General features: G+C 38.3%; 5 protein-coding genes and 1 non-coding gene across 9 annotated transcripts; 4 read left to right on the top strand and 2 right to left on the bottom strand.

Moving 5' to 3' along the window:
* The first annotated feature begins 2,147 nt into the window (after positions 1-2,147).
* Positions 2,148-8,707, top strand: LOC101172034 (beta-galactosidase). Its single transcript, XM_004081882.4, has 16 exons — positions 2,148-2,327; positions 2,476-2,645; positions 2,727-2,877; positions 4,013-4,073; positions 4,146-4,240; positions 4,326-4,506; positions 4,587-4,645; positions 4,735-4,856; positions 6,094-6,134; positions 6,245-6,363; positions 6,443-6,517; positions 6,587-6,676; positions 6,792-6,905; positions 7,055-7,186; positions 7,299-7,526; positions 7,634-8,707. The coding sequence occupies exons 1-16, from the start codon at positions 2,274-2,276 to the stop codon at positions 7,835-7,837; spliced, it is 1,896 nt and encodes a 631-aa protein (XP_004081930.1). The 5' UTR covers positions 2,148-2,273; the 3' UTR covers positions 7,838-8,707.
* Positions 8,399-12,581, bottom strand: ankzf1 (ankyrin repeat and zinc finger domain containing 1). 3 transcript variants are annotated; one of them, XM_023950787.1, is made up of 16 exons: positions 12,472-12,581; positions 12,004-12,144; positions 11,812-11,930; positions 11,641-11,743; positions 11,359-11,567; positions 11,170-11,279; positions 10,933-11,086; positions 10,536-10,758; positions 10,362-10,460; positions 10,118-10,285; positions 9,930-10,031; positions 9,336-9,615; positions 9,146-9,257; positions 8,908-9,075; positions 8,761-8,831; positions 8,399-8,650 (listed from the first exon to the last, which is right to left on the bottom strand). In XM_023950787.1, exons 2-16 carry the CDS (start codon positions 12,125-12,127, stop codon positions 8,530-8,532), a joined length of 2,163 nt encoding a protein of 720 aa, XP_023806555.1. In that variant the 5' UTR covers positions 12,128-12,144; positions 12,472-12,581; the 3' UTR covers positions 8,399-8,529. The 3 variants fall into 3 exon arrangements, with proteins under 3 accessions (XP_023806555.1, XP_023806556.1, XP_023806554.1); XM_023950788.1 differs by having other exon boundaries at positions 10,118-10,288; positions 11,170-11,267; XM_023950786.1 differs by having other exon boundaries at positions 10,118-10,288; positions 12,472-12,580.
* A 1,195-nt stretch (positions 12,582-13,776) lies between these two features.
* LOC101171452 lies at positions 13,777-15,893 on the bottom strand. 2 transcript variants are annotated; one of them, XM_011489698.3, is made up of 5 exons: positions 15,423-15,893; positions 15,222-15,322; positions 14,468-14,605; positions 14,025-14,146; positions 13,777-13,950 (listed from the first exon to the last, which is right to left on the bottom strand). In XM_011489698.3, exons 1-5 carry the CDS (start codon positions 15,471-15,473, stop codon positions 13,898-13,900), a joined length of 465 nt encoding a protein of 154 aa, XP_011488000.1. In that variant the 5' UTR covers positions 15,474-15,893; the 3' UTR covers positions 13,777-13,897. The 2 variants fall into 2 exon arrangements, with proteins under 2 accessions (XP_011488000.1, XP_004081762.1); XM_004081714.4 differs by having other exon boundaries at positions 13,777-13,953; positions 15,423-15,891.
* On the top strand, positions 15,642-15,714 carry trnak-uuu. Its single transcript has one exon. It is a non-coding gene; the product is annotated as a tRNA-Lys (tRNA).
* An 872-nt stretch (positions 15,894-16,765) lies between the features above and the next one.
* On the top strand, positions 16,766-18,354 carry mc6ast4 (astacin like metallo-protease). Its single transcript, NM_001104738.1, is given in 9 exon segments — positions 16,766-16,827; positions 16,899-16,941; positions 17,020-17,082; positions 17,199-17,354; positions 17,475-17,592; positions 17,710-17,888; positions 17,953-18,034; positions 18,111-18,235; positions 18,338-18,354. Coding segments are annotated over 9 exon segments (843 nt in total). The 5' UTR covers positions 16,766-16,767.
* Positions 18,355-19,342: 988 nt separating this feature from the next.
* Positions 19,343-20,961, top strand: mc6ast5 (astacin like metallo-protease). Its single transcript, NM_001104862.1, is given in 9 exon segments — positions 19,343-19,411; positions 19,502-19,553; positions 19,631-19,690; positions 19,771-19,923; positions 20,017-20,134; positions 20,280-20,458; positions 20,549-20,630; positions 20,719-20,843; positions 20,933-20,961. Coding segments are annotated over 9 exon segments (852 nt in total). The 3' UTR covers positions 20,947-20,961.
* Positions 20,962-21,283: the final 322 nt, after the last annotated feature.

Below are 21,283 nucleotides of genomic sequence, written 5' to 3'. Positions count from 1 at the left end.
TCCTCAGGCACCATAATGCTCATAACCAAATTACAAGCCAGCGTGTGCGTTTGCTCTTCTCATTCCCAGAACAATTAACTGCAGTTGACAGCAGCCTAATGATTCGAGTTTGTTCTATCTGCACTTGTGATCACATTGTGAGTCCACACATTAAATTGTTCAAAGATAGACTACTGAGTGAAGAGGAAGGAAATGAGTTGACTATTTTCTGCTCACAGGATGAAACTGACAGAAAGGGTAAAAACCAAAGAGTTCCAGCATTTAATTCCATGAATAAAGTAATGTAGTGAAGTTTAAATTATTTTTAGCAGATTTCTAGTGTTTGTTGCCTTGCGTTTCTGTGTCAAACAATGGTTACTGTTTTCAGCATCTGCCAATTAACCCTACGCATGATTTCTTGTTCAGTGCAAACATCGACAGCAATTCTGGAAGCATAAATATGAACCTGTAAATTAAAAGACTTGAACAATTGCTAAAACTTTGACTTTAGTTAGAAATGAACTTCAAAACTGCAGAATTGGACTGTCATAACCCCAGTTTAATAGGATAAATTAGTTATTTTGGTCCAAAACAGAAAAGTTTAAAAGTTGAAGAAATATTAAAAAACTGTATAATAGGAATTTGATGTTAAAATTGCTAACTTTTTTCCAACTGTTATTTTGAAGCCCCCAAAAAGACTTTAGTCAGAGTTAAGAGGACGTGAAGGCGCCATCTAGTGTTCATGAAAAGATGCTTAGACAGACTAGCAGAGGCACAGTGCAAAAGCAGAATAAAGCACCTTGTTCCTGAACTGGTAGCTTTGTTATCTTCCTATGCTAAGCTCAATGGGAATTGTTCCCACCTCACATTCTAACCTTATACACAGCATTACAGTGGGATGTGGTGGCTGCCTCCTCTCCCATCTGTACATCTCTACAAATGACAGACAGCGTGCCAAGATGAAAAGCTTACCAGTCAGCAATACATTAATTATGATGGAGTAAAAAGCCTAATTTTTTAGCGTATGCTGAAAATATATTTATTTCATGTTTTCTAAATGTGGAATGGCCCTGAACGTATATCCATGCAGTATTTTCATTGAAACTGGAAAAAAAAGATCAGAACTCAGTTAGAGCATGAGAGTCTGGTCCAGGGGTCAGCAACCTTTTAAAATAAAAGAGCAATCTGGTCCAGTTTCAAACTGACCAAACCCAGTGAGAACTGTAATGCCCCCCGTCAACAGTAAAAAAAAACCAACATATTTATCCGTTTGTGGCCATTGATCCAATTATTTATAAAATGTAGCTTTTAAATATTTGCAGATTTTTTTTTAAACTGATTTAATATTTTTCCATGTACAACTATTTGAATTTCTTTTCCTTTCGATAATAACATACATGTTTCTTTCAAAATAAAAACATGACAATATTGATGTATAATCCAATTTTTTTTTCTAAGTAAATGGAATTAAATGCTAAAGAATTTTGCCTCTGAACAGCAACTGGACACTGTTGTACAGCAGAAATTAGCCTTATTATTATTATATCATATTACACCTTATTCAAATACTAAAACCACCACAAAAATTGATGATGATATCCTGATGATATTTTATTTAGGACATGTACTTTAAAAGGAAAAATTGGACACGATTAAGAAAAAAAAAACATATAAAAAGGAGTGAAAAATTGTTAAAACCTTTCCTGTTTATCACAGTATATTTATGTGTACAGATGTAGATAGGTGCACTTGTAGATGTATAAATCTTTCGAGTTTTTTTTAGCCAAATTAAGTTACAAAACATGTAGATGTCTATTGAGTACGTTAGAAATCATTTTCATACACAAAGGGTCACCTTAAAGGTGGGGAAACAAGCCGTCCAAATAAAAAGTAAAACAGAATTTCCACAACAACCATCATTTTGTTATCGGATGTTTTCAATAAAACATTATTAAAATGTGTTTTAATAAACTAAAACACATTAACCAAAACTACAAGCCCACAATTTATCCAAATTGGTTTAATTTTTCTTCAAAGCCGTAGAGCCACTTGAGGCTCCAGAGCCCTTGGGTGCAGTGCAGCCGACTCCTGGCTTGGGGAGACTGCTCCAAAAAACGGGAGTTGATGGAACGGGCTTTAGGACCAAGCTGACTGATTCTAGTCACATGACGTGCGCTTCAGTAGTTTTGCTTTCTCCGTAAATTATCAAGCAGGAGTAAAAACATAAAGACTCACGTTGACAGACTGATAAATTGAATGACGTTACTTTTCTGTCAGTAATCGGGGTAGCAGATATGACTGCTGCTCTTTTACTTCTCATTGCAGTGAACCTCGCTTGTGGAAATATGGTAAGAAAGTATTTTTATGATGATCATCATGTTTTGTTTTTTTTACTTTGTTTAAGATAATAGTTTTACTTAAAAATACATGTTTCACAATATAGTTATAAGAATTTGCTCTGAAAGTTTCACTTTAATTTCCCCTCTTTTTTTGCAGGTCTCTGCAAAAAACACTTTTTCCATTGACTATAAGAATAACTGTTTCCTGAAAGACGGGAAGCCCTTTCAGTACATATCAGGTAGTATCCACTACTCCAGAATTCCACAGTACTACTGGAAAGACCGCCTTATGAAGATGTACATGTCTGGGCTCAATGCTGTTCAAGTGTAAGCTGGACACTAATGTAGACTAAATCCTTGTTTATGGGGGTTTCTAATCACATCGGCTCTGGCTTTACACACACACAGATATGTCCCCTGGAACTTCCATGAAGCGGTTCAGGGGGTCCAGAACTTTACAGGAGACCAGGATCTGGAGTATTTTTTACATTTGGCAAACCAGACAGGCCTTTTGGTTATAATGCGGCCTGGGCCGTACATCTGTGCTGAGTGGGAGATGGTAAAAAACCTGACTTCATTTGTAAATTGCATAATTTTTTTTTTTTTTACTGTGTGCTGTTTCATGTGGTGATCTTTAGTAAAATAAGTTGACCATCAACACGTTTCTAAATGCTTTATGGTTGATCACTTAACGCAACATTGATTGCAACTTGGCTTTTCATGGGAAACTTTTTATTAAAAATATATTTAAAGTTAAAAATGAGTTTTTCAAAATCTCACTGACAGAAATACATTTTCAGACTAAGTGCATTCATTGGTGAATTTGAGATGCTCCTACATTTTTTTTGTCCTCGATCTGTTCCTGTGCCTTTGTGTTCTTTTAGAGTTAGCAGTAAACCTTCTGAGTCTCTTAACCAAATTAAGTTACATTCACTAACCAAACAGCGTGCAACAGAAAATGTACATCAGCAGGATCTTGTTCAAGTGGCTTTATTACGTTAAAAGCCTCTATAAGCAGTTTACAAGCAGTTTACTTCAGTTTTTTTATGTTTTGTACTTTTGCTTAGATTTTGCAGTATTTTGTGTATGTTTGAAACCAGTTTTCTTGATCTATTTTAATTTTTTTTACTAAAATACCGCTGCAAATTACCAAACTTTGAAAGCTTGGAGTTTTAGAGCTGTCAGCATGTCACTTTAAATAATGTTTTTCATCCTCCAAGCAATACAACTTTAACAAAAATACTCAAAAAACTGGAAGTGAACTTGTCAGCTGTTTTCAAAGCTCATTTAGTCTCAAACGGATTATTCTAATCAAAACTGTAGAATCAATAAAACTGTATTTCTGTTACTCAGTGTTCCTCAAAAAGGATTGTGTACCAAGAAAAAGAAAGCGCGTCTTTGTCTGAAGTTTCACACTAGTTTGTGTTGCTCCTGACAACTTTGGTCTGCAGAAATCTGAAGTTTGCATCTGTGATTGTGAATGGGTGCTGCTTTAGGATGTGATTCCCTGTCAAAGTCTTCATAATTTTGATCAGTTTTCCACATCTGGCCCTTTTATCAATCTACCTCTGAAGTATATTAACACTGTATTCAATGCAAAGATTTGCTCAAGATGCATGGCAATTTGTGTAAAAGTCTTCACCTGTAGCACATATTCTTAGTTTGAATTATTTTGGTGATATTTCTTGCTGTAGGGTGGATTACCGGCATGGTTACTTCAGAAACCAAGCATCAGACTTCGAACAGCAGACACAGGTACAAATGAATCTGTGTGGAAATCAATTGATTTTTTTATCCCTACTATTCATTTGTTTTCCTCTGAACTAGATTACATGCAGGCAGTGAGCACCTGGCTTGCTGTACTCCTTCCAAAAATGAGACCTTGGCTTTATATCAATGGGGGTAACATCATTACAGTCCAGGTGGAGAGCCGAGTCACCGTCTAATATCAATCAGACACTACTAAACATTACTATATTTTGTTTTAACAAACCATCTGGACTGCAGGTTGAGAACGAATATGGAAGTTACTATGCTTGTGACTACAACTACATGCGTCACCTGCGGACTTTGTTCCGCTCCTTCCTGGGTGAGGATGTAGTGCTGTTCACCACTGATGGAAACACAGACAAGGAAATGATTTGTGGGACTCTGGAGGGACTATATGCCACCATCGATTTTGGCACAGGTTTGTGTTGTGAGACACTGCTGAGCAAAAAACAAATGGTTTATTTACTACTATAATACTGTTTATTTGTTTCTTCTTAGACACGAGTGTGGCAGAAGCCTTCAAACGGCAGCGACAGTTTGAGCCTCACGGACCTTTGGTTTGTTTTTCTGGAACCTTTTTGACTTGAAACCCAAGGTTTTTCCCTTTTATGTACATTATTGGAACACATTTTCATCTTTTCTGCAGATTAACTCAGAGTTTTACACGGGCTGGTTGGATCACTGGGGAGATCAGCATGCCATGGTTGATGCTCGGAAGGTCAGCAGGGTTCTTGGAGAAATGCTAACCATGGGGGCCAACGTCAACATGTATGTCTCCATAAAAGAATTTTCTCTTTGTGCAGATTTGGTAAATATTTCAGAGGGAAAAAAAAGAGAATTACCTGCTTTAAAATGACCTGCTGTTTATGAATGTAGCCAAATTGGTGGCAAAATTATCTTGAATTCAGTTACATGAGCATGAAAATTAAATAATTAGGAGTAATCCAAAGTCTACTTTAACAGGAAAGCCTTTTTACATGCATTTAAAAATTGATAATATGGAAAAACATGATTTGCATGTTTTAGCTCATTTTGAAATGTATTTTAGTGAAAGTAAAACTCACTACTGTTTTGAAAGCATCTGGTTTCTTTTAGGTACCAAAAGCTGTGCCTAGTGTCAGCTGTTCTAACGTGGATGCAAATACGTCTTCAAAATATAGATTCATTTTAGTCAGTTGTTCAATTCAATTTTATTTAAATAGTCCAATATTACAAAAATAGTCATCTCAATGGGCTTCATACCGGTAATCGTATAAGAACATGAAATCAGTCATAAAATATTATTGGTAATTGCTAAACTAAACTAAACAGACTAAGCTAAACTGGACATCCCTGTTCCATTTCTGAAAGACCCACTACGATGAAAATAGTATTTTTGTTGTTTTTGACATGTATAAAGAAAATTTAGCTTAAAATTGCTTTACTTTTTTTTTTTAAATCGTTGTGAATCAGAACCAGATGGAAAAAAAAGCCCTTTGAAAACATTTCTAGTTGCTATGTACAAACTAAAATCAGCGGGCCACAAGCTCCCTGCTCCGCTCCATTCTGATGCATCCTTTTGCAGGCGACTTAATCCATGTTTTCCTCGTCTGAGCTACCGTCTGGCTCAGAACTTTATGGATAAATAGCTCTGATGTTGCTTGCCATTTCTGTTGCACCGGTAATGTTAGGCTTGGGGAGTGAGGGGCGGTAAGGTAGAGGGAGAAAGTGCTCTCAGCAACTGGGAGGGGAAAGGGGGACGGGGTTGCTCCGCGCCAGTGGTCCCGCAAACAACTCTGAGATTAATTTCCATAAAACTGCTATCACCCTGCAGTAACTATGTCCTAGAAAAAGACAGTTTTTTTGTATTTTAGCTTAAAATGGCAGAATCATAATTAAAATACCACTGGGAACGCTTTGACAATAGATCAAAAGATGATCAGTGTGGGACTTAAATAAAATTTGAAAAGAAAAATATTTCCTTCTGCTGTTATAATTAAGACTTCTGTCAATGTGTTTGTCTCAGGTACATGTTTGAAGGAGGAACTAACTTTGGTTACTGGAATGGTAAGATAATTTCATTTTTGAATGGTCATTTTATGTATTAGCATGATTTAAATACATTGTAAAGTTCAGCAGTGCAGCAGACTGTCAGTTCTCTGCCACTCTTGTACAAGGTGCCGATCATGACTCCAGGTTTCGCTCAGTCGTCACAAGTTATGATTACGACGCCCCGCTGACTGAAGCAGGAGACCCCACAGAGAAGCTGTTGGCCATCAGAGATGTTGTTGCGCAGGTACTGCGGCTCCGATGGCTTCTTGCTGACACTGATGTCCTGATTAGGATATAAATCATTTATTAACACCTCCCCTTAGTTTAGAGAGGTTCCATCTGGGCCCATACCACCAGCAACCCCCAAATTTGCTTATGGATTTGTCACCCTAAAAAAGGTATTTCCAGGGCTTTTACTCATAACATTCATGTTCTCCAATGTTTATAACAGAGGTGCATGTTTACAGGTTGGAAATGTCAGCAGTTTGTTGGACTTGATCTCCCCTCTGGGGCCCGTTAAGTCCCATTATCCGCTGACATTTGAAGAGATGAAACAGGTAGGCTGTCTGTCTGAGGACAACAGAAAAACATGGCAGGGAGAGAAAACCTCCTGAAATCGGGAGAATTTCTAGACTGTTGTGTTTGCAGCCTGTTTTTTTCTATTGTGTTCAGTACTATGGATACATGCTGTATCGGACCGCACTACCCAGGGACCTCAATGAGCCCACGCCACTTATATCTCCACTGAATGGGGTTCATGACCGTGCCTATGTGTCTGTCAATGGGGTAAGGGCGCTCCCTGGTAACCTTTTGTTTTCTGGTTGGTCGGATTTGCTAAAAAGGACTGAAATCATCACATCCATGTCACGCAAGTCATTGTTTTGCTTAATGTTCTTGTCCATCAACAATTAGTGACATTGAATCTTCATAAATAGACTTTTCAGGGCCTTTTGGAGAGAGATACAACATTGGTGATGAACATCACTGGAAAGCAGGGAGACACATTGGACGTCCTTGTTGAAAACATGGGAAGGGTCAACTTTGGCAGCAAGATCAATGACCACAAGGCAAGGCAACAAAAACTGTTAGAAATGTGGCGCAGCTGCATATGTTCATTGATTTATAGAAAGCTTGAGTTAACAAATTAAAATAAAAAAAGGGTGAACAATGTGTTTTTAGGGCCTCCTGAGTGACTTGATCTTGGGAAAAGACATTCTGACAGACTGGCAGATCTACCCTTTGGACATCGATGGAGCCATTGTTAGAGGATGGCCTCATTCAGTCTATCAGAAGACGCCCCCCTCCACTCACACAAAAACTGCTGCTGGACCAGCCTTCTATTATGGGACCTTACCACCAAATGGCCTGGCTTGGGACTCCTTTCTCAAGCTGAAAGAATGGACGAAGGTATTTCAGATGGACTTCTTAAGATTCACAAACACAAGTGTTTCCAAGAAAGTACGCACAAATAAAAACTAGTTTTCCAATTGTACTTTTCTTTTTTATTTGCCTAGGGTCAGGTCTGGATTAATGGTGTGAATTTAGGACGGTACTGGCCAGCTAGGGGCCCCCAGCGGACCCTGTATGTTCCAGGGCCACTGCTCAGGAACAGCCTGCCCAACAATATCACGGTGCTGGAGCTGGAGGGAGCCCCAGCACACCTGCAAGTTCTCTTTATGGACCGGCCTCAGCTCAGCACCACTGCTGGAAAGTCTTGACAAAAGTTATGGGCTTCTGCATCAAAGCACTTGTCTATAGTAACATGGATGAGGTTTGTCCAGAGCAAAGTGTATTGGGGGGAAATATGAGAAGCACAAGATCTGGCAGAAGACATGGCAAAAACTGGGATTACAAGAATGCCAAAGCTGGAAACTAAAGGACGCCGCACAGGAACCCCTCCCATCTAAACTTCTGCAGGATGATTCATCAGAGAGCACTCCAGAACATAATCAGAATCGTGTTTTTTCAGCTACATTTTAGCCCCCTTTTTAATCATTTTATCTCACAGCATCATATTTTGGTAAACTTTAAATCAAAGCAAAGTTGTACTCTTTTTGATAAACAACAGCAGTTCACAAGCTGAGATTTGGTCAAATGTCGATTTTTATTGCTGACTCAGCATGTGAAAATACATTTGAATCTTTTTTTTTCCTAAACGTAAGAGCACTTTAATTGTGCCCTCAACAATTTTAAACTGTCTTTAGATGATTTACACATTTATTTAATTAAATGTTCATTAATTTTACTATCCAGTAATTTTCCAAGTTACTTTTTGCAACAAAATTATATTAATTTCTCTCTTTTTTTTTTTTTTTTTAAAACAGTTAAAGTTTTAAGTAATACAAGTCTGAGCTTGATGGACTTATTGAAACCTTTTCGTGAGAAAAGCGTCTGAGGATAGGTGCCAAGTCTAGGCTGAAGGAACGTTTGCTTTTCGATGAGCTTGCAGACATCGCGGACTGCAGAATGCAAACTCCAAGTAGTGAAATGGGATCTTTTCAAGCAAGGATTCTCCACACGACCAGCACCTCCTGTTTTGGGGGGAAAAATACGACCAAAATAAAGAAGATAAACTGAACCATACTCTCCCCCACGATGCATCATGGTTATTATGAAGGAAACAGACTCTTTATGAACTCACTTGACGTTAGAGATGCTTCCTCCTGCTGCAGCTGCTTGCTCTGCTAACCTCCTCTCTGCTGCCAGAGCTCTCTAGTAATGAAAGCAAAGGATTTACATTACCAATAATAATTTTTACTAAAGTCAATCAAATACAAGTTTCACTCACCTTTTCACGATCTGTCAGGGATGCAAATTTCCTCCTTTCTTCCTCCTCCTGCTCCTGCTTTTTCTTCACCTCCTTCTGTTCTTTTTCTCGCTGTTTCTTCTGAGCTTTTTGAGCCTTTTTCTTCTCTGCCTTTTTGGATTCGGTCTCAGCTGTCAATGGGCCCGGGACCTTCAGTTGCAAAGAGGTAAACCGTCACTTCGAGGAGTGCAGTCCACTTCAAAAGCAGGAGAAGGCTTACCTGGGCCTTTCTGTAGTCATACTTGTCTGGATTCTCACCCATGTATTTACGAAAGAAGTTTCTGGTGTCTTTGTCAGGGGACACAATGTAGGGGGTCTGGCCTTTGTTATCCCTGTAACAAGATCAATGTTTAAGAAAAAAATCTGCATTTCACAAATAAATGGTAGTGCCTGCATACAGATCCTTATACCTGCAGGCTGGGTCTGCTCCTGAATCTAAAAGCAACCTCACTGCTTCCTTTTGTGCAGCTGCTGCAGCAACGTGGAGCAGCGTGAACCCAGATGAGTCCACAGGTTTATTCAGAAGAGTCAAGGGACTTGGGATAGTAGAGGATTTACTCTTCAACTCCTCAAAGCTTTCTGTTCTATCCTCTGGTGATTGGAGAAGTCTGCCAAGAGCAGCCACATCTCCAACTTTGCAGGCAGTGAAAAGTGCATCTTTCAGTCCATATTCCAATGGTTCAGCAACATCTGGAATGAAATCAAAGCTGATCATCTGTTCTTAAATGGTTCTCAAAGCTTTGACATCCTAAAAATATCACAGAATATCCAATAAAAATGCAGCCCTGCTCACTTAGGATTTATTATTGAGCTTTAAAGGAGTCATTTTTGTATTTCAGTCACAACAAATGAAAAAAAAACTCGTAATTCCAACTGAATTTCTCCAGGTATTTACAAAATTTGCCACTTTAGTTCATTTTAAAAATGAACGAGAAAGACTCCTCACTTTAAAACAAAACGTGACAAATATGGTGGGAGGAGACATGGCCCATGTCTGTACTCACCATCCAGTTGTGGTTCCTTCTTTCCTTCTTTTAAAGTCTCCGTCCCTTGAGGGCTCTCTTCTGCTTGAGTAGCCTCTGATACCCTCTCCAGATAATCTGCTTCTATATTGCACATTTCCATTTTAACAGGAGCATTTCTTAAGTCTTTTCAGTTACCCAACCAATATATAGTTTTACCCAAGTTCTACCTTTATTTGGGTTTTTTGTTTCCTCCTTCAGTCTTTTCTTCGTTCTCCTTTTGTTCCTGGAGGGAAAAATTTCAGACTCCCTCAGGTCCAAGGTTCCTAAAGTGAGCTTCACTGTTTCTAAATGGATCTCTGCTTCCTCTTCTTCATCTGAGACATTGGTCTCTTCTTCTTCTGGAGTCAAAAATAGAGTTCTTGTTTAGTCTGATTTAATATCAAGCATTGTAAATAGTGTTTGAAAACGTACCTTTCTTTTGATCGGAGCTTTCCTCCACAGTGGACTTGACTGTGCTTTTCCATGTTTTCTTTGATGGACTGAGGACTACAGTTATGTCTGTGTCCAGTCCTGCAGGAAAACAATAGTTTTAATTGCATAAGAAGAAATAAAAAGTATATCCTTTCAGTGGGCTTTTCGACTTACCATAAACCTGAACGGTAGAGAGCAGCTCATGCACTTTCTGCACCTCTCGAAATGTGGCTCTTCTGGTGGCAAAGGGGATAGTGCGGATCCGGGGATCTTTTTTGTCGAGGGGTGCAGCTCGGCCACCAAAAAGAATGGACCTGTTGTAACTCGGGACTCGCACAAATATCACTGAAGCCTTGTTTATGTGTTCAGCCCATGTCAGCATAAGATCTTGGATGTCCTGAAATGATTCACAAGAGTGACAAAAGAAACAGGAGTTTTATTTTTCTTGAAGAAAAATGTGTTTTTTCTGTTCTCAAATGTAACTTTGCATTATTAACTGGGGGTTTAGATAAACTGACAGAGAAAAACAGACGTAAAAACATAATTAGCATTCAACAAAAGTGGGAGAAACCTTCACAAGTGCTGCTTCGTTGTACCGCCTCAGAGCAGCTCCAGCAGACTTTGGGGTATGACTGCGGTTCTGAGAATCACGCAGGCCCTGAGCTGTTCCTCTCTTTGCTCGCACTGTATATCTGTGGAAAGTCTTGTGCTGCAGGACTTTTGGTCTGAAACACAAGCCCTGTGTTTACTTACACGTCATTTAGCTTGTAATACCATACAAGAAATGGAAAAATGCTTTTAAATGTACCCTTCAAACACTGCACCAGCAAAGTGGCCTCCTCCTGTCATTAGGATGACCCACACAGTCCCTTTATTTATCGCTCTCAGAGAGGACACTGCATCGTTCTCGTCATCAATCAGGAATATGAAAATATGAAAGAGCTTGTTAAAATACAGGTAAAAAATCTTCTGTGAAGCTGTTTCTGCTAGGACTTACCTTTCCCTGCAGCACACAGCGGTACACTAACAGATATTCTCCTGTAGAGTTCTGCAAAACAACTTTGCTAGAGAGCCTGCCGGTGATCGAATGCAACGAAATAGAGCTCCCACAGTCTGTGCCAGTGAAGTCGGTGATCACCCCACCCTTAGTGTCCGAGCCCTCGTCCTCTGAATCAGACTCTGAGCCTGAGATGCTCGACAAGTCTCCTGAAATATCAGTGCATTTTCTTTAGTAAAAAATGTGTGCATAAGTGTACAGGTGCATGTGTGAATCCCTGACCAGATCCAGTCTTCTTTTCAAACTCTTCTACGTTGAGAGGATGCAATCCGACTATTTTTTGTCTCAAGTTGAATCGATGCCAGTCGAGTTTGTAGTGCTCCCTCTGCAACATCACATAACAACATTAAGCTTTCAGTATAACAGAGGACAGTGCTGTGACGCTGTACTCACCTGTTCCTCTTTAGTGTTAAAGGGACACTTGCAGGCTGAGCAGAGCATCTTGTCTGAAACTTCACGAGGCAGATTGTTTTCTGTCCTTCTGTCGTCCTCTCTACTGTTGTCTTGCAGACCTGTGAACCACAAAAAGCTGTCCCTCAAACGAACAAAAACAAGTTTTTTAGGCACAACAGTTATCATACATACAATCTGGAGCGGCTGTTGGGTTCCCATCCTCCTTAAGAAGAACGGAGTTCACCTCCTTTAGCTCAAAAGCCTCTTCGTTTGAAAATAAATCAAATATGGAGCGGGAGTGGGAGGCAGTGGTCATTGCTACGTGTTCCAAGCCTGGCAAAACGAAAAAAAAAAAAAAGAAATCAATTATAAGCCATGTTTACACTTTTTCTTTAAGTACGGATAAAAATAGCAATATTTAGCTACTGCCGCTTGTCTAAAATATTCATGTGGAATGTTTGCAGGCAGAACACTCAACACATCATACGTTATGCTCCAAAAAATATTGGACTTACGACACGTGCGCTATAAACATTTGGTTTATACCTACGACTGACTTAAACAACACAGCGTCATGTTTTCTATTTCACTGATCTATAATGACATGATGAGAATTTATTAAATCAAGCATTCAGCGACTTTAAATGCAAAACTTTTTACCATAAAAAGACAAGCTGAAGCAAGCATAAATATTTCACTTCCTATAGCGAACTACGGATACCCAGGAGCACCAAAAAGGATTCATACAATCGCTTTTTTGTGTACAATGCTTTATCAAATTGTGGACCCTGCGTGTAAAATATGACTGAAAATATCCGCATAGGTAAAAAATAAATAAATAAGTAAATAAATAAATAAATAAATAAATAAATAAATAAAATAAAACACACACTCAACGAACGTATAACTGCAGAAACATTTTCGGATAGCCGTTATAATGAAATTCATCTCCTTCCCTTCCGTTTTGTCCGTTGGGGTCACGGGGCTGCCGGAGCCTATCCCGGCCACTTACGGGCGAAGGCAGGGGACACCCTGGACGGTTCGTCAATCTGTCGCAGGGCCACAAATCACACACACTCACGGACAATTTAGAGTTGCCATTTGACCTATGGAGCATTTTTTGGACGGTGGGAGGAAGCCGGAGACCCCCGAGAGAACCCACGCATGCATGGAGAGAACATGCAAACTCCACACAGAGGTCCCCCATTGATGTTCTGTTTTCAGGTCCCCCAGCCGGGACTTGAACCGGGGGCCTTCTTGTTGTGAGGCAAGAGCACTAACCACTGCAGAAATGGTTATTTCCATCAGGATAGGAAATGTGTTTTTCTAATAGAATTAATAACATAACCCAAGTTTTTAAACATGCACTGAAATTTCACATAGATTTATAGTTGTCTTTTGTTTTAAGCATTTTAAAGATGGCACTTTTCCATTGTTTAGATGGAACATATACATTTTTGTGATTTACTGATGTCTTTTAATCAAGTTACTTCTTGGCACAATCATTAGTTTTCCAATTTTCCATTACCAATAATAAATTGTGACTGTAACTGGACACAGTTTTAAAACTCCTATATATTTGGTGTTATCATGAATTTGATGTGAGCTGTGATTTGGCCCTACATGGTCCAAAGATAAGTTCAATGTAAAAAGGAATTATGTGAAAACAAATACTCCAATATTGATGTACCATTACTGAATACAATCATTAATAAATTCAAAATTAAAAGCAGTCTTATCCATTTCTTGTAGCATGTAGACAGCTATTTTGACTGCTGTGTTAGAGGTTCACAAGTGTTTCACAAAAACAACTACTAACTAAATCCTTGTTCTTGAAGATTTGTTCCTTTGCCTGTTTTAGCTGTAACAGGGAAAGAATTGCGATAAACTATGTTTTGGTTTTGAGCAAATCCATGTAAAGGATAAAAAAGTAAAAGATGTATCAAACAGTAAAAAACACAGATGCACAAATGAAAAACAATATTTTATTAGGTTGTGACAAATAATGCATAAAACTACTAAAACATCATTGCATGCAAATTGTACAAAAGGCCTTTCAACAAAAAAAAAGTAAACTAATGAAAGATTACTTTTTTTTCTGATTTCTTTTTGATTTGGATGTTGGCACAGCAGCTCGACCTGCTAACAAAAGAAACCTTGCATCAGTGTCAGTTCCATGTCTAAGAGCTTAAGATCTAAAACCTTTTCCTTACCTGCCATATGTTGTGCCTTGGTCTCTTGCAGATGCTTTTTCACTTCCAGAATTTCAGTTACAAGGCTTTTTGCCTTATTTGAGGCAGTTTCACTCCTTTGTTGTAAAATACTTATCTGGTTCCTGCAAAGAAACACAACTTTCTGAATATAATCAAGAATATATATATTTTATTAAAGACCACTCCAATGACAGTAGCCCTTCTGGTGTTTTTTAACATGTTCTTGTGGCTTTTTTCTGGCTTTTCACAGATATTACGAAAATTGCGAATATGCGAAAAGCTTCTTTCTGCATTTAGGGGCAATTAGAAAGAGAGAAACAAGATGAAACAATAAAACAAATGTTCTTGGTTTTAAGTTTAAGCAATTTCTTAGATAAAGGTCAAATTACACTCACATTTGCAGTTGTTCATGGGTTTTCTTTGCTTCCAGCAATTTACAATACCTTTCTGCATCAGGTTGTCCATTCAGTAGCTCTGTCAGCTGCATTTCTTCCTGCAGAATTCGGCCCAGTTGCTGCAGTGCATCGACCTCTTTGCTTTTTTCCATCATCAGTTCTACTCTCTGTGCAGTTTCCTTCCTTCTGCAAATTAAATAAAAAGCCAGAGCTAATCATGACCTTATCAAACCATTAGACCTTTTGATTTGAGGGTTTGGACCTAAAGGGAAAGTAACTGCTGCACTTTAATCTTGAGTTAGGATAACTACTTGTTTGAATGGAGAAGTTTATCCAAACTTTTGATTTTGTTTTTCAAGAATCTCATTTGTGTGGAGAAAACTAAAGAATTGGTTTTGTAGTCAATTGTCTTAATAAAAAAAAATAAATAAAAAAAACTCTTCCAAAAAGCCTTTCCATTTTTGGAAGCCATCGCATGCCTTTATTTTTGGATTCATAAGTATTTTTAAAATTAAATTACTAACAAAATGTATTTTAACATTTTCAGCTCAAACAACATTTTATGGTTTAATTGACCAAAACTTCAAAGTATCATCTAAAAACATAGTATGGTAGACATGCGCAGAGAAAACTTAAGGCATTTTGTTAGTACAACTGCCAGTGGGTGACATTAAAAGACAAACGAGTGGCAGAAATTAACTTTTGGTGTTTGTTAGCTTGCTCAGGTGACAAAATCAGTTTTCGAAATATAAACCGAAAATCTCAGCTCGGAGCTTATTGCAAAGCCGGACAGTCACAGTACCTTTCAATTATCTCTTTCTCAATTTGCCCCCGATTATTTTGAACTTCTTGCAGTTTTCGACTGCTCTCTTGGATAGCTTGCTGCAGCTCTGAAATCTGCACCTGTACAAAATAGTCACAAATGTTAAATTTTAAGTAAACGTTTGTAGGTACTGAAAATAGTTATTGACATGATGTGACACGTTGGTGCATGTAAACATACCGTAGGAGCTTCATGTATAAAAGGAACATTTTGGACAGGAAATTTGGTCATGTTGCAGGCGTTTTGACAGATTTAATCCGAAACCGTGTGGTAGCAGGCGCTAGCTGTATAGAATCCGAAACCGTGTGGTGGCTGGTGCTAGCTATATTGCATCTGAAACCGTGCAGTGGCAGGTTGCGAGCTATGTTTATAAAGACTGCGTACGGCGATAGCAGCAGAGCCCGGATAGCTCAGTCGGTAGAGCATCAGACTTTTAATCTGAGGGTCCAGGGTTCAAGTCCCTGTTCGGGCGTTGCTTTTTCTTTTCTCCTTTCACTTTTTCCAATATTTTGCTTTATCTAAATTTTCTGGAGTTGGAATAGGAGAAGTAACATGCATTCATAAACAAAGACGACGAAGCTTTAGTTACGGTGATTGATATTATGCAAATAAAGTTTTTGACAAAATATTTGACAAGAAACCCATACAAATTTTATTATTTTGTTGCATACATTATTGTTTGTTTTCTTTTGGAAGGTTTTGAAAAAAAAACAAAAAAAAAAAAACAACAGGATTGACTAAAATGTAAGTCTCCAGTTTTAATGACAGCTTTGCATGCTACATTGGAACAATTTTTACTTTTTTCAAAACATTTAAATCATACAAAAAAACAATGACAATAGGAAAAGTTCTATATATTAGGAATTTATTAGGACTTTTTTTTACATTAGACTTAAAAAGAAACACGGCCTGCATTTCCATTATTACATAAAATAGTAATGAGACCAAAATTGAATTATGTCAGTCCCTGAAGTCATTTGTGTGCCAAATTACATTCATAAATAATATTCTACATCAGACAGCAATTACGGTGTAATACTTCTTGCATGCAAGACTACATATTACAACACAAAAATAAGGTATGTGATGAATAAGATCTTGTGGATAAGAATATGTTTTGTTCTGAAAGCAGCAACGGAACAGAGCACATGAACCAAGGCTAAGGTTAGTTTCAGCAGAAAGAAAACAGTACTCCTGGTAAATGTACACAATGTCTAAAGCCTAAAATTGTACCAATCCTGTGCCAAACATTAAAGCGTTTAATTTAAAGCTAGTCACTGAAGTTGAGTTGTCATTAAACACAATGGGACCTCACATTATGCTCTTGCAGAAGACGTTCTTTAAAGAAAAAAAAAGAAAAAACTAATGGGGGATTAAACTCACTCACAAACAAGTAGCAGGCATCCCTATAATTTACCTGATATAATCATGGGTATTATGTCAGGAGTGTGACTACGAACACCTATAAAGCTGGGAGTTTGTCCAAGTCAAATGGCAACACGAGGGACATATCTGACTGGCAAAGATGGAGCAGATTATCCTCCTTTGTGTCCTTTCCACCTGTCTCTCAGCCGTACATGCTCAGGTAAATTTAAAACTGTTGTCTTTACACGATGAAAACCTTTAATAACAAATTTTCTTTTCTGTTTTTCTCAGAAGTTTCTGCTGAGCCCAAAATGGGTCCCACTTGGCTACACAGGTATATACATTTTTAATTGGACATGTCTTTAAAACTTACAAAAAAGAGCACCCAATGACTTAGTTCTCCTTTTTAAAGAACCTGAAAGGCATAAAGAAGGAACAGCAATGGACAAAATCATCAAAGCAAACGAATATCATGGTAATTTGAGCATAGTTTACCTTGCTTCTACTTGGAATTTGCTCAGTATTTAGTAATATATAAAGTGACTTATTTTGCCTGTTCCTGTCTAACTTCATTTCCACTGTCTGTGTCAGCTTCTCGAATCATAGACGGCACGACTACTCTTAGAGAAGGAGATATCGCAGTTTCCACCGGAAGGCGATCTAAGATGTGCTTTGCTCGCAGCTGCCTTTGGTCGAAATCAGTGGATGGACATGTCTACATTGCATATACCATCTCACCTGATTACAGTATTCTTTCTGAAATTTGATAAAATAATTATACTGCAAATAATATTTATTGAAATGTATAACTTTTGCTTTATTTTCAATTGCTTATCGCTTGTACCTTTTTCTCAAACAACTTAACAGCTGAGGCGGATGTAAAGCTGATAAAGAAGGGGATGGAAAACATAGAGGAGGGTACCTGTGTGCGCTTTGTTCCTCAGACTCACCAGAGGGACTATGTTGACATCCAGCCAAAGTCTGGGTAAGAACTGTTGTTAAGACTTTGTGGTTGACTTTGTTCCTAAAGAACTCCTTTAGGAAGAACATGTATGTAAAGCTTAGTTTTATCCCTGCTTTCTTTGCTTATGTCTAAATCCAGGTGCTGGTCCTACCTTGGTGCTCGTGGCGGAAGACAGACATTGTCTCTCCAGAATCCCGACTGCATGCAAGTTGGAGTGATTTCCCATGAGTTTATGCATGCTCTGGGCTTTGTGCACGAGCAGTCCCGCTTTGACCGTGACAACTACATCACCGTTATGTGGCCAAACATTTGGAGAGGTAATTTCAGAAGTTTGTGTACAAACAAAAACCAGAATATGGGCTCAGTGTCTGAATCCAACAGATCGACTGAGAAACTTTGAGAAGTTTAAGACTGACAGTCTGGACTTGCCATACGACTACGGTTCAATCATGCACTTTGGGATGTAAGCTTTTTTTTATGTGCATAATTGATGTTATGAAATTTCATGCAATTTAAAACATTGAATACATCTCATTAAGGTATGCTTACTCAATGGACGGACAACCAACTCTTGTTGCCAAGAACAACAGGAACATGAAACTCGGCCAAGCATCTTCCCTCAGTCACACTGACAAGCTGAAAATCAACAGGCTTTATCAATGTGGTAGGTGACAAATAATACAAACCTCAAGCATTTTCTTGAGAAAAAATATTGTGAAAACCATTTATTAACACTTGAATCTTATTGCTTTGTGTTTTCCTGCAGGTATGAAGGATGATTAAGAGCCAAGCAGGCTGGAGGAAGACCCATTATGATAAAGCGATGTAGAATCATGCATGCGAGTTGAATAAATATTGATTTAAACTTTGTATTAGACTTTTTTTGTGGAAGTTTGTGTATTTTAACTTGACACACCCCTTTATTTTGAAAAGGCGAAGGGCAAATTTGTACAAACCTGTTCCGTTATAAGGTGTAACCCACAAATAAATGCTAAAGAATCCAGTCTGAAGAACAAAAGTCCTCTTTTGATGTATTATAATAAAAATATCATACATTAATAAATCAAATTTGTGCATATCGCTGTAGAATAAAACTGAGCATGGGTCATGCCAAAAGAAAAAAGAAAAAATCTTCTCTTGATATTTGAAGTTAAGACAAAACATTTGGATGGTTTCACTAGAAAACTACATCCTTATAGCATCATAAGATATTTTATGCAACAGCTGTATTGTCACCATAGAAACAATTTTACAAACACATCAAAACCTCCTCCTGAATCCTCCAAACAAGCCCCTTGGGTAAAAATAGGGATACTACTTGGAAGAGGATCAAATCTTGTTTTTATATATTTACCTATGTGACAAAATGATTGTTGTCATTATCATCTGATAGTATATCATGAAATCACAGGTTGCCTGCTCAGTCAGACTCAAATTGTGGGTCTGCTGGCTGGGTGGAAACCTACTCCTCAAAAAGCAAGTGCTGAGTTGTGGCACATCCAACCGCAAAACACCTTCAAGTGCCTCACTTCTGAAAGTGCTGAATAATGATGGTCAGCATCAGGACCACCTGTTGTGGATTAGTAGTGACTTGAGTAAATTACACCCACTAGATGATAAGAGGTCTTGACCGTGCTTCATCACAGATGAGGGGCCCAATCAGTACAGAGCAGTGGAGGAGATGGAGGGTATATAGATTCGGCAGGGGTGGGGACGTCATTGAGGTCTTGCACTGGAAGACAGCAAACCGGTAAAGAACTTAAACACAGCTATGTTTTCTTCCATGCTGCTTCTGAGTGTCTTTGGGTTGCTCACCCAAGTGGACATGCTTCCAGTTAAGGTCAGTATCAATGAAAAATATTTTCCGCACATGGGTGCGTTTGGATTGAATTTGATTTGTTGCTGATATTCATGACAAACGCTTTTATAGAACTCAACTGCTACACATGATGGCAAATTCAGGATGAGAAGGGAATACTCAGGTGAGTTCGTAGACCAAAAGCGGTTATATTTTTACTGTAAATTCAGCTTAAGATGAGTCTGTTTTTTCCCCTTTTAGATGAACTCTCAGACTTTGATGAAGTAACTGCAATGGATCAAATCCTGGAAGTCAATAGCAGTAAGGAAGCCGTAAATTGGATAAATTTGCCTTTATACTTTCACAGCTTTCTAAAGTTTGTAAAAACTGTATTTTTTCAGGACTACGTTCCCCCAGAGGAGTGTCAATCAGAGATGGAGACATTGCATATTCTTACGTACGCAGTGCTGTAAATTGCCCTGGAAATACTTGTCTGTGGCCAAAATCAGTTGATGGATTTGTTTATGTACCGTACATCGTCTCTCCACTTTATGGTAAAAATCTTTCCATTTGGTAATTGTATTATTTCCAAATTAAACTCTTTTTTTCTTATTTACATGTTCCTTTTTTATGTTTTGCTGTTAAAGATGACATGGACAGAATCACTATAGAAACTGGGATGCAGGATATTGCCTCTGGAACTTGCATTAAATTTGTTCCCCGTACACATGAGGCTCACTTCCTTGATATTCAGCCCAGATATGGGTGAGGCTGATTTCTTCCATGTTTCTTTAGCATTGTGATCACAACAATTTCTAATCAAACAACTGTAAAATGCAACAAATTTATGATTTGCTCACAAACCTTACTTCAACGCGGTCATTGTAATGAATTGTCTTTGTATCCCAAGATGCTGGTCATTTCTGGGGCAGACTGGAGGAAGTCAGACCTTGTCTCTACAGACTCCTGGGTGCATGTGGTCAGGAATTGCTGCTCACGAGTTCATGCATGCCCTTGGCTTTGTACATGAGCAATCTCGTTCAGATAGGGACCACTATGTCACAATTGTATGGAAAAACATCATGCCAGGTCAGGATGCAGATGAAGGGTGGCTTTAATTTACTAGTAATAATCTTTAGATGGAATGAAACGCATTTAATGTTCTTTTCTTTGTCAAAGATCATGCACATAATTTCAGGAAACAGGCAACAAACAATCTGAACAGCCCATACGACTACAGCTCAGTTATGCATTACGGACGGTAAACCTTTTCAATCTGATCTAATTACATGTTCTCCACGTTAATGCTTGTGTGACTAAACCATATACTTGCTGTATCTTTGACGCAGGTATGCCTTCTCTGGGGATGGTGGGCCAACAATTATCCCCAGACCAGATCCTTACATTCCTATTGGCCAACGAGATGGACCTAGTGCTCTAGATCTGCATAAAATAAATGTTCTGTATGACTGTGGTGAGTTAATATTCCACAGTGCATTAAATAAGATCATGAAAGATAAACATGATTGATAATTTCATTTTTCTCTCTGTTCTTCCCTGTAGGTGCTAACGAGTGAATGACTTCACTCGGTTCTGCTGCCAAGACCCGCCAGACATAAAATCTAGTGCATTGTGCCTTTGTGATTAGATGAGCAACATTTAAAATACTTTTTCTGTAGTAATAATTTATTAAAATAGCAATATATGAGCTTATTTTTTCATATTGCATCAAATTGGGATAATATTTACATAATATATAAATGCTGTTTATTAATTGTTAGTAAATGCTTGCCTTTTAGCCAAAAGCTGCATTCTTGAAACACAAAATCATGTACAAGTCATCAGGGGACTCGTATGAGATGATGCTCAATCTCCCAAAAAAATTGTAAAACATTCTGTCTCCTTCTCAGCTTG

Source organism: Oryzias latipes, chromosome 21, assembly GCF_002234675.1.
Source record: "Oryzias latipes chromosome 21, ASM223467v1".
In the NCBI taxonomy this organism is placed as follows: Eukaryota; Metazoa; Chordata; class Actinopteri; order Beloniformes; family Adrianichthyidae; genus Oryzias; species Oryzias latipes.
The sequence above is the reverse complement of the archived record's forward strand: the minus strand, read 5'-3'. Positions and strand labels throughout refer to the sequence as shown.

What these genes read in the sequence shown, in the direction of transcription:
- ankzf1 (XM_023950786.1), bottom strand. Translation starts at nt 12,127, where the DNA reads ATGACCACTGCCTCCCACTCCCGCTCCATATTTGATTTATTTTCAAAC. An exon ending in GGAGCAGACCCAGCCTGCAG is followed by an intron (nt 9,258 to 9,335) that starts GTATAAGGATCT and finishes ATCTTGTTACAG; the next exon opens with GGATAACAAAGGCCAGACCC. An exon ending in ATGACTACAGAAAGGCCCAG is followed by an intron (nt 9,076 to 9,145) that starts GTAAGCCTTCTC and finishes TTGCAACTGAAG; the next exon opens with GTCCCGGGCCCATTGACAGC.
- LOC101172034 (XM_004081882.4), top strand. Translation starts at nt 2,274, where the DNA reads ATGACTGCTGCTCTTTTACTTCTCATTGCAGTGAACCTCGCTTGTGGA. An exon ending in GTAACATCATTACAGTCCAG is followed by an intron (nt 4,241 to 4,325) that starts GTGGAGAGCCGA and finishes TCTGGACTGCAG; the next exon opens with GTTGAGAACGAATATGGAAG. An exon ending in GCAAGATCAATGACCACAAG is followed by an intron (nt 7,187 to 7,298) that starts GCAAGGCAACAA and finishes ATGTGTTTTTAG; the next exon opens with GGCCTCCTGAGTGACTTGAT.
- LOC101171452 (XM_004081714.4), bottom strand. Translation starts at nt 15,473, where the DNA reads ATGACCAAATTTCCTGTCCAAAATGTTCCTTTTATACATGAAGCTCCT. An exon ending in TTATACATGAAGCTCCTACG is followed by an intron (nt 15,323 to 15,422) that starts GTATGTTTACAT and finishes TATTTTGTACAG; the next exon opens with GTGCAGATTTCAGAGCTGCA. An exon ending in GAGAAAGAGATAATTGAAAG is followed by an intron (nt 14,606 to 15,221) that starts GTACTGTGACTG and finishes TTTAATTTGCAG; the next exon opens with AAGGAAGGAAACTGCACAGA.